This window comes from Cyprinus carpio, chromosome B6 (genome assembly GCF_018340385.1).
Source record: "Cyprinus carpio isolate SPL01 chromosome B6, ASM1834038v1, whole genome shotgun sequence".
NCBI classification, from domain to species: domain Eukaryota; kingdom Metazoa; phylum Chordata; class Actinopteri; order Cypriniformes; family Cyprinidae; genus Cyprinus; species Cyprinus carpio.
This window is the reverse complement of record NC_056602.1, coordinates 16,278,946-16,294,212: the sequence shown is the minus strand read 5'-3', so window position 1 is coordinate 16,294,212 and position 15,267 is coordinate 16,278,946. Positions and strand designations below refer to the sequence as shown.

Sequence of the window (15,267 nt, the reverse complement as noted above, 5' to 3'; positions counted from 1 at the left end):
ATTCCCAAAAGAGTTTCATGAGACAAAGAGGCAGTGAGAGGCGAAATAATCTCCCTTAGCTTGTTTATAATAAATGCAGTCTTGGTGAGCATAAGAGACTTCAACATCATCAAAAATCATACTGAAACCAAACTTTCGAACTCTTTTAAAAAGTATGGTGGCTTTAATACCGTAAATCAGATGGTAATATCATGGTACTTTGATGTTTATTATAGTACTAGATGTTAAACTACTAAAGTACCATGTTATATAGTACTTTTTTGGTTACACTTTATCTTAAGGTGTCCTTGTTACAGTGTAATTATACATTTAAGTACGTTCTGAGTAATATTAATTAAAAACATTACTATATGGTTAGGATTAGGGTTAGGTTTAGGGTTACTTGCTTGTAATTATGCATAATTTATTATTTTAATAGTAAGTGCATGTTACGTGTAACAAGGACACCTTAAAGTGTTACACTTTTTTTCTTATTGATATATACTAGCACCCTTTGTTGCATTTGAATTTCTTTTTTTGCCATTTAGTCTCTGCCAGTATTGCCTGCACAAACTGTTCATGATTATTATTTTTTTTAAATCCTCAGAGATGTGTGTTAGTCATATGTGTTTGATCAAATGAGGATGTGCCTGTATCGTCATTACAAAGAAACAAATGAAGCTTGCTAATGTTTTATACTTGTTTCCATGGCATCAGTAATCATAAGTAGACATTATATGCAGATAAAACCAAAGAGGGGAAGGATTTCATTGTCTTCGTGTTCCTTTTTGAAGTTAACAAAATATAAGGATGATAACTAACCAGCAAGATTCTCTAAATATGCCCAAAGCTTAAGAAAGGGAATCATATGTGACACACAGTGCTCTTTATTAAAACCAAAACACTAATTTTCCCTCAGACTTTCTCTCATGACAATGTCTGGTCACTTAATACTCCCTTATTGTTTGGTTCAAGGGTGTGGCTATGAAAGCCAATTTATTTACAGGTAGATAGCCCGTCCTTCATGGGCGATTGGGAGTTAAATTTAGCAGAGGACAGTAGAGCCTCCAGGGTTTGTGTCCTCAGGAACATTTCATTTCATCACGTTCCATTTTAGCCTTAGCCAGTTGGCCAGCTGAGCTCTGAATGAGAAGCACATGTGAGCAAGAATTAAAGTCGAGACCTGGTATTAGTCCAACATTCTGCTGAAAGGGCAGTGAAATATAATGTAATATAAGATCAATTCAACTTCTGTCACGCTATAGTGGCAGGGGAGGAGTATTTATTTAACATTTGTGCACCTTTGTAAAGATGATCATGTATTTTTAAAATCGCTTATACTGTTACACAACTACATCAGTACCATTTTGTTGCTTGTGTCTGAAGTCCTGACTGTGAGACTTTCATGTCTTGTATTCCTCTGCTACTGTTTCACTGTTTTTTGCTAGATGACTGTGTGCCCAGAGCAGCCTGTTCTTTGCCAGCCTGGTGTTAATGTCAGGTTGAGATGAGCTTGACCAGAGAAAATAACACAGAAGGTTGGGTTTCACACAAATAATGTCACAGTTCTGAATGAACTTATTTTCACTTGGGATCTACTGATATTTAAATGCTGTCCATCAAAGAAACTGATAATTATTTTGATATTATGACTCACTTTCTGAAAAAAGGGTTAATAATAATAACTTTAAGGATTAGTTCACTTCCAGAATGAAAATTCTGTCATCATTTGCTCACCCTCCACTTGTTCCAAACCTGTATGAGTTTCTTTCCTCTGTTGAACACAAAAGAAGATATTTTGAAAAATGTTGGTATCGGAACAGTTGATGGTAACTATTGACTTCCATAGTATTTTTTTTTCCTACTACGGAAATCAATGGTTACCATCAACTGTTCATTTAGGTACTACTCTGAGAAACTAATATGCACTTTTTAGGGGCTGATTACATAGTTTTTATTCCCTGATAGTCTTAGTAACCATTAAATTATGAAAAACTCAGTATTTTGTCTAAATAAAAAAATTTAAGTGTCATTTTAAAAGTGCGACTCGATTTTAGTGAAATTTTGTGTGTAGAAACAGGTCCATTGTCAATATGTATGAAGCACATCTCGCACAGAAGTTGATTTCTGTTGGTCAGTGTGGCAAATTTGTGTGACCAACTCAAACATGAGCAAAATCTGTATGGGAAACATTTCAGCACTCGCGGGAAACTCACAGTCATTTATTTCTGTTGGAAAGACTGGATTTCCCTTCTGAAATTTTGCTAAGTAACAGTAAATGAGACTGCCCCTTAAATGTTTCAAGTGAAAATTGTTGCTTTCGTTTAACGCTAGAATTTCGTAAATTTTCAACCAGCTTTGTATTGCCAGACTGTTGTTGTAAACAAGAGTGACTTGCCTGGTTAAATAAAGGTTAACAATAGTTACAATGTGGTAGTACTATAAATGTAAATAAACAATGTGGAATCTTTCTCCATGTTACCTGCACTCAAATATCCTTTTTTATTTGTCCAAAAAAGTCGACTGGATGACACAAAATGACAGATTTTTGACCGCTTCAGGGCTTTTGTAAAAACTACACATCAAGCTTCCACATTTTGTTATTCCTGCTCACTGACAGTAGGATCAACAGAAGGGTGGTGCTAAATGCAAAGTTGAATTATGTGTGTTGAAGTTTTTGGCAAAAAAAAGAACAGGGCTTTTTTTTCTGTCTTCTATTTAGCACCTCTTTCTTTCTCTTTCTTTTATTAGCAGCCCGTTTTGTCAGTGGTGAATTTTCACCCAAAAATGACAATTGTCATCATTTACTCCACTCCTTGTCTTTATAAACCTATACGAGTCTCTTTCTTCCACTGAACACAGAAGATGTTTTCAAGAACCAAACAGTTGACAGTAGCCAATGATTTCCACAGGGTTTTTTTTTTTTTTTTTTTTTTTCATACTGTGGAGGTCGAAGGCTACCATCAAATGTTCCATTACCAACATTCTTAAAAACATAATCTGTTGTACTCAACGAAGAAAGAAACTCATAAAGTTTTGGAACAAATTGAACACAAAAGAATATATTTTGAAGAATTTCAAAGAACCAAACATTTGTTGGTCCCTATTGACTTCAATAGTAGGGAAAGAAACACTATGGAAGTAGATGAGGATCGTCAACTGTTTGATTACCAGCATTCTTCAAAATATCTTCTTTTATGTTCAACATAAGAAAGAAACTCATCATGACGGTGAGTAAATGATGGTAAACTTGTCATTTTTGGGTGAACTATCCCTTTAAGTTTGAGTTAAGGCTGAAAGGTTTTAGTTTTTGTTTTTTGTTGAGTTTTTGTGTGACTCCCACGTGACTCAAAGAGGAGTGTTTAGGAAGCTGATGTTTGCAGTAATGTGAACAGGCATGTGTGAGTAACCTGATTCCCTGGATAGAATGTGACATTATGTGATCTCACAGCAGTGTTGAGCATGAGTAACCATCACAGCACATGCATCGTCACCTGTGCTTTATCCAATTGCTCTACCAAGGAAAACCTGTTCAAAACATTTGCTCCATTGTTCTTACTGTAACCCATCTTAGTGCTATCATCAAGTTATGTATTCTTTTTACACACAGGAAATAGCACGCCACCTTCGGCCCGCCACTTTACGAGCGCTCTACGGCAAAAACAAAGTGCAGAATGCCGTTCACTGCACCGACTTACCAGACGATGGGATTCTGGAGGTGAGCTCAAGCAAATATCATTCAAATGTTATGCAAGAGCCACACAGTCACATTTTGTATCATCTCATTTTGAGGAAGTTTGTTCGCCTTCAAAAATATTTCTGGATCTCACAAATGCTTATGAAGCCCAGAACAAAATGGCATCCAGGTCTCATGACTGTCCGCAGTGGGCCGAGGCAGACCCACAGCCCGGCTCACAGGAAGGAAAACAGGAGGGTAGAGTCGGTTTGGTAGAAGGGGGGAAAAAAGCCATTGTTATGCCAAGGAGTGGGTTTGGCCCAGTGGACGTCATTGTTGTGCACAACTCCTGATCTGTCCAGCCTCCGAGTACAAATGGCCCTTTGTTAATCATTTGCCTGCTGACCGACTCAGCCATGACATTCCAAGAGCTCAGGCCTCACAGAGGCCCAGCACAGACGCCGGCTGCCCTAACAGGCACAATTCAGGGAAAGTCAATTGTTTGAAAGTAAAACTAGTTTGTGTGCTGATGGTCTGGCGTTTTGAAGTGATAGTGGTGATTTTCATGTTGAAGTGGTATTTTTTTTTGTAATGTTAGAAATTGTTTTTTTTTGTAATGTAATAAGTTGTGTTTTAATTCACATACTTATGCACTATTCTATCCCATTTTTGTATAAATAAGTGTGAGTAGAAAAAAACTAAGTGTGAAATATTGGACTATTAATGCACTTGAAAGGTTAGTTCACCCAAAAATGAAAGTTCTGTCATTAATTACTTACCCTCATGCTGTTCCAAACCTGTAAGACCTTCATTTATCTTCATTTACTATTCTTCTCCTCCTTATCCCATTCTCTGCCATTATGGAGAGTACCACGACACATGCGCTGAGCCTTGTTTACGAGCAGAGGAATGCATGCGCATGTGTCATGGTACTTTCAATAATGGCAGAAGACAGTCACTTGGAGCAGAAGAATTTTTGAATAAAGTTGTTACTTTTGTTTTCTTTGCACACAAAAATTATTTTCGTAGCTTTGTAAAATTACGGTTGAGCTACTGATGTTACATGGACTATTTTAATGATGTCCTTACTATGTTTCTGGACCTGGGAACATTTCAGTTGCATTGGTCTCTATGGAGGGTCAAAAAGCTCTTGGATTTCATCAAAAATATCTTAATTTGTGTTCCGAAGATGAAATGAAGGTCTTACGGGTTTGAAGGAGAGTACTTAATGACAGAATTTTCATTTTTGGGTGAACTATCCCTTTAAAGCTGGAATAAACTACATGACTTTTAAAATCTGCACAGATTTGCTTACAGATTAAAACTAGGTTATCATAAACAAATGTCTACCAGACTTTCAGGTAACAGAAACATTTATCTTGTTGCTGAGAATGAACATGATATATAAAAACAATGTTTTCTAAAATCAGTTCAAAATATGAAATGATGATGTTCTATATCCTGTGACTGGATGGAATCGTAGTGTGAAGCTTAGAAAATAATTGTCCATTATACAAAATAAGGATTTTGTCTGAAATCTATCAATTCCGACAGCTTAAAGTCAGCAGATTTTCTTTGACTTTTGAAAACTAGTGTCTATACAGATTTCAAATCAGGGCAAAATTCTGCACAAAAAATTGTGTAGTGTTCTTCAACTGCCACAGGTTTCCTTAAAGGACTCCCATGTTGGACAATCGGATGACAAATTCATACATCAGACAGTACATAGTGCATTTATAGTGTGTATTTTTGTCTTGGTTTTGATCTTTTGTCAGTGTCATTATGAAAGCTTGGAATGAATTGTGGGAATTTGTGTTTTTCAGGTCCAGTATTTCTTTAAGATTTTAGATGGGTGAAGCAACCGTGGCAAACATCTGTCCAGCAGTTATTTAAATAAAGACCACTTGAAAGACAATAACTCAGTTGTCTGTCCATTTATTTCTTCTTAGGTCTTACCCAGATTTAAATAACATTACAAGAGCAAATGCAACTCTTGACAAGTGTTCTGATGTCCAACAGTGACTTTTAAGAACTTTAAACAACAAAACAAAATATCCTATTACATGGGGTACTGCTTTGCATCTGATAGGTTTCTAACCTTTGACCAGTGACTTTGGTTTTTGGATTCATACATTACACTTTTTCCTGCTGAAAAAAAAATTGTACAACTGCATAAATATAAAATTCTCCCACCATGAAAATGGCTAAAACATTCATTAGAAAGTAACACCACGTCATGTGATGTCTCCAGAATAAAACAAAACAAAAAAATATTAAATGCACTGAGTTGCCATGGTGACCACTGGCCACTTCAGTCCTCCAGACTAGACACACAGTTCTACACTTAATAGTAAAGGAAAATAAAAGCCTTACACAGAATTTTCATTAGCCCCAGTTTCCCAAATTGCAAGATTTCAAATAAAAAGTCAAAAGGTGATGTAAAAACATATTCCCCACAATCAATGGAAGAGATGGAAAGAAAGGAAAGATAGGTTTGAACGGAGTGCAGTCACTTACACACACACAGACCTGGGAAGTTCAGAGCGTACCATGCCAGTATTTTCAGTTTTTAAGTAGACGAATACGCACATTCACACTCAAACTCTCTCTCTCACACACACACACACCTTGGACCGCTAAGGCTTTCTCACATAAGACAACAGAAATGACATCATGGCTTGGAAAGGACCATCGTATGCGACTACTGCACTGCACACTCCATAAAATCTAAAGACACCACACTAGGCAGAAATACTCAGGGGACAGAAACACTGCTCGCTACATCAGTAGTGGAATTATAATTTACAGTAATAAATGAATGTCCCATGGCTCACGGAATATTCGCATTTACAGCAGAATAAATACTTTGCTATTGCTACTCTTCCTGTAATTTACATTCTAACCCTAGACATGCAGAGAAAGCTAGTGTAAAGCATTCAGATTAAGTGTAGGTCCCGTATGTTATGAAACTTTGTTCAAGACTAGTTGTCGTAGTTGTTTTTCCAATTGAATTTGTACTTGTCTTTGTTTATTCATCTGAAATTACTGTGTTTGAAATGGGCAGAATAAAAGTGCTATTTCCATAGCTAAGGTCATGAGTTGATGGTGATTTTGATGTCAAAACGTCCCTGATAACGGTCCTTCTCGTTGTAATCGATGTTCTCTCCGTATACTTTACACTCTATGCGCATTTCGTAACCTCTAGTGATGTTGTGGAACTTGATGGCCACCAGAGGCTGGAGGTAATCGGGATGTAGCAGCTTGCCGTAGTAAGGGTAATACTGGAGGGGGAAGCCAGGCCCCAGACCGAAGTACTCGATCGGTCCAAGATGTTCTGCGTCCTCTTCTCTCTGTTGACAACCAGAATTCGTATTAGATCACTACAGCACATGGAGTGTTGAGTTCTGCATCACTGTGTACATTTCTTTGTTTGGACTTAAAAGTTAAGATTAGGGATGCACCGATATTCAAATTCTAGTCCATTGTTGTTATAATTAATAATGCCTTCTTGTAGCTAAAACAGTAGAGCATCATGTGTTTGATTGTTTGCTTGATTGAAAGTATCTTCCCCATGAATAAATCCAAATCTACAATTATACTATAGCTGATATTTGATAATGTTTTGTCTAAATATTGTCTCAATGTTATAATATACTGCATGAAAAAATGGATATTCATTTTGATCTTTGCTCAAGATTACATTAAACAATGTTACCAAATTGCATTTTTTTTATTTAAATGCTAAATGAGGGTAATCTAAATGTAAAAACTGGCATAATAAAAAAAAACAAAAAAACACACAGGAGGCTAACCAATATATCTCTACACGCGAATGCCATTTTACCAAGATGCTTTGTAAGTATTTCTTGCCTTGTTTGTGCAGTGGATTGGAATCAGATTGAGCTGAACGTTAGGGCGTGCTGGCTCAGGGATGCTCTCATTTGAAGCTGGAGGCTGCGGAGAAAGAATGGCAGTTCATTATAATCCCAAGATTAAGGTAAATGTTGCCTCGGGCTAACAAAAATTGTTCGCAAGCACCTGGTGTATATGACAAACAAGTAGGTTAATATTGATGGCATGATTGTGAATCAAAATGTTGGATAACTCACCCGTGGCCTGAAGTTCACAATCCTATTGAGTTTAACGATGAGGCAGGGTTTGCCTTCGTTGAAGCCAAAGTCCTCATCTTTCTTTTCTAATCCTGCACAATCCTTCAGCCAGGCTCTATTGAAGCGGCAAGCCTTCCTCAAACCGTAATCGCTCTCCAGAGCTCCACGGTTTGTATAGGGTTCGGGTTTTTCTGAACATGAAATGCATTAAACCTTATTTACTGACTAATACAACTGTATTTGCCTGTCATTACTACAACAGTGCACGGACATGCAGGACAGCAAAATGGGTCAAATAAAGCCCTAATTGTCTACCTAAGCAGTGGCTAAAACATGAACTGTTGACTTGTGAATGAAGATATTATGACACAGAGCTAGGGAGTGATGTAGGAGATCACTTCCTGAACTGTACCCTTTTTTAGCTGACCTACTTAATAATACAGCTAAAAGCTTGGGTTTATTTAGATGTATATAGCTTAAAGATAATCTTAGAATTTGTTGTACCTCCACAGTCTTCAAATTTGCTCTCTTCTCTCTGGTTTTCAATGTTGTATGCTTTCAGAAACTTCTTAATATGATCCACATATGGTTTGTAAGTCTTTTCCTCGATGGAGTAGCTGATCTCCGCTTTGTCCGGACATGGGGAGTGTGATAAGCCTGTAAGTAAAGCAGAAAGGTTAAATGTGGCCCAACAACTGGTGTTAACCATAAAAATGAACATTTAGAAGAGTGATTTTCCCTCCAGCTACAAGAGTGGTGAATGTCTGGTCCATTCATTTGTCATGGAAGTTTGCTATTCAGATTCCCAGCTTGGCAGTAATTTTCCACCAGCTCAAATGTACGGCCAAAGTGGGGCGTGGCGTGAGCAGAGCCAGCAGAGGAGAACAAGCAAACGGAAACCTTATATTGTGCTTAATGCCAATTTTTTTTTCAACAGACTGGTAATGACCTTCTGTGCATGTGCTGCAGCTGGTCCAAAAGAGGAGCTTCTTGCTTATTGCACATGGGAAATGTACGTGGACATTGTTTAATACCCTTTTAAGACTCCGGTTTGAGCCTGTGAGAGTCTCCCAGCCTTCCCCCTCCTCCTCTCCACAACCTCACGTGCTTCTGTCACACAATGGAAACTTTTAGCCCCTGAGAGGGAGGTGGGACTTGAACGCAGGCATCGTGTTTTTTCTATGTCCGGCCTTCTATGCAGCAAATAGCTGCACACCATGGTGATCTCCACTTCATTCCTACTCCTGTTGTTGTTTTTTTAGACTTCAAGAGCTGCCTCTCTTAAAGGGGAAATGGTTCTTCTTGGCAGAGGCGTTTTTGGTTCTGGGCCTTAACGAAGACCGATAACTGTAATGCCAAGGCGGGAGTGTTCACTACGCAAACATTCACTGGCATGGCTGGTGTGGCGAACGGCTGGCATTGGAGCAACAAGCAACCTAACAGGGATCATGGAAACTGCAGTGTACAATGCTCTCCACTGTTCCTTTTTTAATTGCAGAACATTCTTGTTTGTGCAAAACAAGTTTAGCCATAAACCCTAAACCTGTTGTAAACTACTTCAAATGTATGTTTGAATGCTGATACCACCAACCCTGACTGGAACACTACAAGACACACCAGTTCAAAGACAAGCAAAGTGTGTAGATGCGGAACTATGCTTTAAGTACACAAACGGGAAGCCTCGCCAGACTAGCTGGGAGTGTGAAGGTCAAAATGGCTTTCTGTGTGTGTCTCTCTCCCTCTCCTCCCTCACACTCCTGCCACCTCCACCCTTTCTCTCGGAGGTCAGACAGACCTTTAGAGCTGCCGAAATGTCATAGGAAAACTGACTTACAGCGTTATGGAACAGTTTGAATGTGTGTATACAAGAATGTCCCCTAAACAGGTTGTTCTTTCCATTTTTTCATATCGTTGCCAAAGAATAACATGTCATGTTCCAGCTGCTTCAATTACTTGTAAAAGCAAGTAAGGCAAGGCCTCTTGTCAATCTTGTCAACCAGGTAACAAACAAATCTCAGTTTCAAGTGCACTTTAAAAGGAGGTTTACCACATAACTGTAATGCAGAACAAGACATAAAAACATCATTCATATTGTGTATGAGATGGCTTCCATGTTAATCAAAAAGTCAGCTACAAAACAACATTCTCACAACACTGTCGCATATCATACTTATCAAAAATCCTGCCAGTCAAAACAACTTATAAAGTACATGTAGTTCATTCTGTGTCTCTTTGTTTTGGTGATTCATTCTCACAGCATTTATGTACAAATAGTACCCAACCTCTAAACAGTTTTGGGCATGTATTATCTTTGACATCAATGAATGTGGTGTTTCATTACCTGGAGGTGCAACCCTGTCCTGGTAGGTGGGCTTATAGTTGCTGAGAGTCAGGAGCATGGCCTGGATGGTGCCAATGAAAATTCCAGCCAAGCAGCCGTAGAAGATTACGTAGAAGATGAAGATCTTGACTGCAAAGAAAAATATATAGCATGAAACAACGGGATCTTTCATTCTCGTGCATACATGAGAAGAAAATAAGTCATGACATCGAGTTTCCACAAACAGAGCTTATGTAAAGGTGCTTAAATGTATCCACATTCAGTCTTGTTTTGAAGAGCATTTAAGTATGTACTTCAGTTATGTACAATGACAAAAACTGAGAATTTAAAGTATGCATGAAATAAAATTTCCCTCCGTTTTCAAAACGCAACTTATTGATCTTATTATGAACGATTAATCCATGCAAGTTTTATTATATATTTACCTAGTAATTTTAATCAAAATATCTTAACTCGATCTTCCAGTGAAATGAAGAACTTCTCTAATTAATTGGTGCAATTAAACTCCACCTCTTTTTTTTTCACAATCATCTGCAAGTTTGCTTTCAGATCTGCTTCCATCCAAACAGTAATTAATGGATAGAACCAATTCCCAACCCAGCACTTTTTCTTATTCGATAATACATTTCACTCAGATGTACATTTAGAAGAAAAGATCTCTCGCTACTTTAGTTTCACCGTGACTTTAAAGTGACAGAGAACCACAGATTAAACAGTGTCTAATATACTAAGAATAAAGAGTAGCTAGTCAGCTGCCTTATGAGACACTCATTTAACTCATGAAAATCTAAATTAAAATGACATTATTACATAAATTAATTCACAATTCTAAAAGAATTCACATTAAACAAGGTTTCATAATTCGCAATTATCTTTTTTCAGATCATTTATCTGATACACACTTGACTGAGTCTTTAATTCAGTTTTACTGATCATATTTTTTTTTTTCCCAAACCATATACTACATGCATCTTTGGCTCTCTTAATTTTCCAAGCTGAGAAAGCCAGCCATTTAATGCAAAGTTGCTAGTAATTGTAAAACAACCCAAACTTTCCTGACTGAATTAACAGCGACAACAGCTTCAGTCAAACTCACACATTACTCAGAACTCACATGTCCCTGTGTGACGCAACAACAGAATGTGACCCTCAGAATAACATCCCTGTCTATCAGTTACTGTGCCAGTCTGTGGGCTTCATTGAAAGCGGCCCCCAACAATCACTTCAAACTAGTCCCCACCAAACACAAGGGTCAGTTTGTGTGTGTGTGTGTGGATGACGGGGTTATACTTCCTTTCCTTCTGCCCTGGCAATAAACCTTTGCTTAAATCTTAAATCTACAGGAAACACATTCAAGCTTGAATACAGTCCCACAAACAATGGTTTCAAGTGTTGCAGCAGAGAAAGAAGCTTGTCCCTGAGGGTATAAATAATAAGATGCGTTTTAAACTCCTATGATGCTTTAAAAGCTTATTAAACCCACGTTCAGGAGGACAGAGAGTAGGGATGTCAACAGTAAACGTTAACAATACAGCTATTAACTATGCCCTCGGTTCTCCTCACTGGTTTCACTAAAATAAGTAAATAGTGTAAAACAATGCATGTTCGTGAGTCATGCGGTTTTCATTCAAAGTATTTGCGGGCAGCACCTTGACATAATAAAACGTTCCATAAACAGAAACAGAAAAATGTTAAATAGATAAAGTCAAAAGCTCCTCTTTCAACGAATAATAAGAGTTTTAATGAAAGAATACGCGTCAGTGAAAACGCTTTCTCTATTGCTAACCTCCACATACTTTCTCAAGTCGTACCGTTTGTTTGGATAGCGTTTGCAAAAAATTTCAAACCACACAGACTATAAAACTTTTCAGTCTTTGATTTTAGGTGCACTTTACGAAACTTGCCGCAGGCATTTCTGCTCATTTTACAGCGAAACTTCAAGCTCACAGAGAGAGCCTAAGTTAGCTGGCTAAGCTACATGTGACTGGCTCCCTCATGATACTCCACATGTCACTCAACCCCAACCTCAAACAAGATATTTCACTGCGTAACTACGTGTTTTAAACAACTTATTAAGTCTTAATAAATATTAAAGCATTTTATTATAACTTGTGGTTACTGGGTAATGTAACTTTTTAATAACCGGCATTTGCAAGTGAAGTAAATGTAAACACAAGTTAATCTTGCATCAGGAGGGCAGCGATAAACACACGTTTAAAACTGATAAAACTATCAGCTACAGACGGTTTCCCGCATTAAAAACATACTGAGACACTCATGTAATATATATTTACAAAGCACGCAGGAAGAGGAATCAGTATATCTGTATAACCAATTATTACTATTACATTATCACTCATAAACTAAACAGACCAAATTACTTTGAGTCACCTTGAGGACAGTAAATAGGTATAATTCACCTGCACAAACATGTTCATGTCATTTGTTTGTGACTGACACTTGCATCGTTTATGTAATTTGACACTTGCATAAAAATATCGTTACCATCCATGTCACAATAATTAACTTAATTATAATAATTTGATCTGTTGGGTGTTTGAACTCGATGTTCTTTGGTGATTGACAGACGAAAAATGATCTGATCACTGGATGTTGTAACTCTTAAACCATTTTGATTCCTACTAAGCAGCCACGTAACTTATTTTTTTACTTTTAGAGGCTGGAAAATATTATCAAATTGTCCTTCAACTACTGCTGCTGACCGTTTCAGATGAGTGACAGACTCTTTCCTGAACAAAAATAGCATCCGTATCACGACCTTCAGAATGACCTTTTAGTTTTAAAACACCTCTAGCACGAAACCACACTTTAACATTTAATTGAACGATCGATCAAATATTAAAAAACAGTTTGTGTAAAGCACTGTTTTCATCTTTTTCCATTCCGTTGCCATTTTCACCACCTTGTGGTTCGTTACGCGTATTATTCACTGATCTATACATGACTATAACTCGTTTCTATCTATGCACTAGAACACCGCTTATCCGTTTGCTTAAATTTTTACTGGAATATTTTTCTCTTAATATGACAGTCTGATTATAATAGCAAGCCGCCACCGCGAGGCGTTTTTTCTCCTTCGAAAACGAAAGGCACGACACGGTCAGATCAAACAGGTGTTGAGCTTTTTCCAAAGTCGGGAAACACGCTGTAGCCGGTTCTCCTGTCTTTAACGTTGAGACGTATCAATATTAACATCGAATAATGGAGAAAAACTAAGTTAGTTTAATCCAAGAGAAGAGGCGCTGCTGAAACAGTCTTGAGAACACTTACACCAACTGCTGCCTGTGCGTCCTAGAAATTCATTCTTTTCAGAATTCCAGATAAAGGTCTTCCATCCACCATCACCACTTTTATTTGCAGACATTTTCGGTATTTAGTTCCCTTTTGGTGGTGTTTGAGCGGGCCTTATGGACTTAACAGCGATGTTGTCCCCTTCTTAAATGTTGTAAAAAAGGACAAAGTCGTACCCGGTACCTTTGCTTGTACTCACTCAATATATAGTCCGGGCTTGGCTCCGCCCATCGGCTCTTTTAATAAGTTACCTTCAAAAGAAGGAGGGCAGATTCGGACCAATCACAGACCGACTTGCTTTTGCGTAACAACTCGTAAACGGGGGAGGAATTAATGCTCGCACGAGCAGTTCAGTGCTGTTTCTTTCAAACTCTGAACTGTGTTCTTAACCTCAAACTGACAGATTATCTTGTGTTAACACCATAAAATAATGTAATATGTAAATCCACCTGTATATCTGGCTGCTTGAACGACATTATAGTACAAAGGTGCTACCATGATTTTTTTGGACATGTAGGCCTATCTTACTTTTAGGTTTTTTGAACATTTACCATGGTAGTAACATGTTGGAAGTAGGCCTACCTTAGAGTAGCTACCATATAAACACCATGATATATGAATTTCATATCAGAATACTATGGTATTACTATCTGAAACCATCACTGCACCATGGCACTGCCAAAGTACTTTATGTAAGGAGATAAGTTGTTGTTGTAACGAGTTAATCAGAAAACAGTTAAAGTGGTCAAAATACTTTTATAGAATATTATAATTTACTCATGTAGCATTCATGAAAGTACAGATGGCGCTATGATACAAAGCACATTTTCTTCACTTTGTGGGTTTTCATTCGGTGATAGAGATCAAATGTGTATGGACATAAATGTGTGTGTGTGTATGTTGTTAAGGGGAGGAAACATTTTCCAGATGACCCGTGGAAGTTTCAAGTTCAAGTATGTGATCTGTGCTCCATTCAAGGTCATTTGTGGGAGGCAACAAGAGCAGAGAGTTGAACCCACCTACACCAAGCCTGTATACATTCACTGAGCCATAGAGTTTCAGTCTCTCAATAGGGTATTCGAGAATATATGTCATTTCACTCGTTTTTCTTTCTCATAAATCATAGACAAGCTCCAACAAGTGTCAGTCCTTGCAGGTATTAAATCCTGCACACTGGGATTACTGGTTCTCTCTCTGGGTTTGGGGGTCTGTTTGACCCCAAAACTTCCATACATTACAATTACACTGAATTAATCAGGTAAATGTAAATATGAATGTGTGAGTAATACAAAAATGTGATGTTTAAACAGTGTATGCTTAAATTGCAGCATCTTTTAATAAATCATCAGCAAATAGGTGCATGTATTATTGTTATGGGAGCTTCAAACATGTGCACACAGGTGCTTCAGCTGGGCCTCCTGTAATCCATATAATTCCTTTCACTGCCGTACATTTCATTATGGCTTTTGAAGCATAGCCCAAAGGACTTTCATTGAGAAAAGAATAAATGCGTCATCTCTGAACTTCTATTATAATGGTAAAAGTTGTGAATAAGCTAAAATAATTGATAGGTTAATATAACATCCTTATTCCCATGCATTTCCATTTGTAATTTTAAAAGAGTAGTTGACTAAAAATGTAGGTCAATATGTCATCCTGTAGGTCTGTATTTCATGTATTTTTCTGCGGAACACAAAGAAAGATATTTAAAGAATGTTTCATCTGTTTTTGTCTATGCAGTGATAGTCAGTATATAAAATAACTAACTAAAACTGAAACTAAAATTAAAACCACAACCAATCAATTAATAAATATGCATTAACTGAAAATATATATACATATATATACTT

At 37.5% G+C, this 15,267-nt stretch overlaps 2 protein-coding genes across 2 annotated transcripts in view; one reads left to right on the top strand and one right to left on the bottom strand.

The window, feature by feature from the left end:
- The window catches only part of LOC109079280 (nucleoside diphosphate kinase 7), a 33,509-nt gene extending 27,936 nt beyond the window's left edge, over positions 1 to 5,573 (top strand). Inside the window, exons 11-12 of the mRNA XM_042725886.1 lie at positions 3,590 to 3,697; positions 5,479 to 5,573. Of these exons, the coding sequence (XP_042581820.1) occupies positions 3,590 to 3,697; positions 5,479 to 5,511 (141 nt within the window). The 3' untranslated portion in view covers positions 5,512 to 5,573. The remainder of the gene's footprint in view (positions 1 to 3,589; positions 3,698 to 5,478) is intronic.
- A 1-nt stretch (position 5,574) lies between these two features.
- On the bottom strand, positions 5,575 to 13,610 carry LOC109079281 (sodium/potassium-transporting ATPase subunit beta-233-like). Its single transcript, XM_019094454.2, has 6 exons — positions 13,397 to 13,610; positions 10,106 to 10,234; positions 8,269 to 8,421; positions 7,765 to 7,955; positions 7,526 to 7,609; positions 5,575 to 7,005 (listed from the first exon to the last, which is right to left on the bottom strand). The coding sequence occupies exons 1-6, from the start codon at positions 13,488 to 13,490 to the stop codon at positions 6,748 to 6,750; spliced, it is 909 nt and encodes a 302-aa protein (XP_018949999.1). The 5' UTR covers positions 13,491 to 13,610; the 3' UTR covers positions 5,575 to 6,747.
- Positions 13,611 to 15,267: the final 1,657 nt, after the last annotated feature.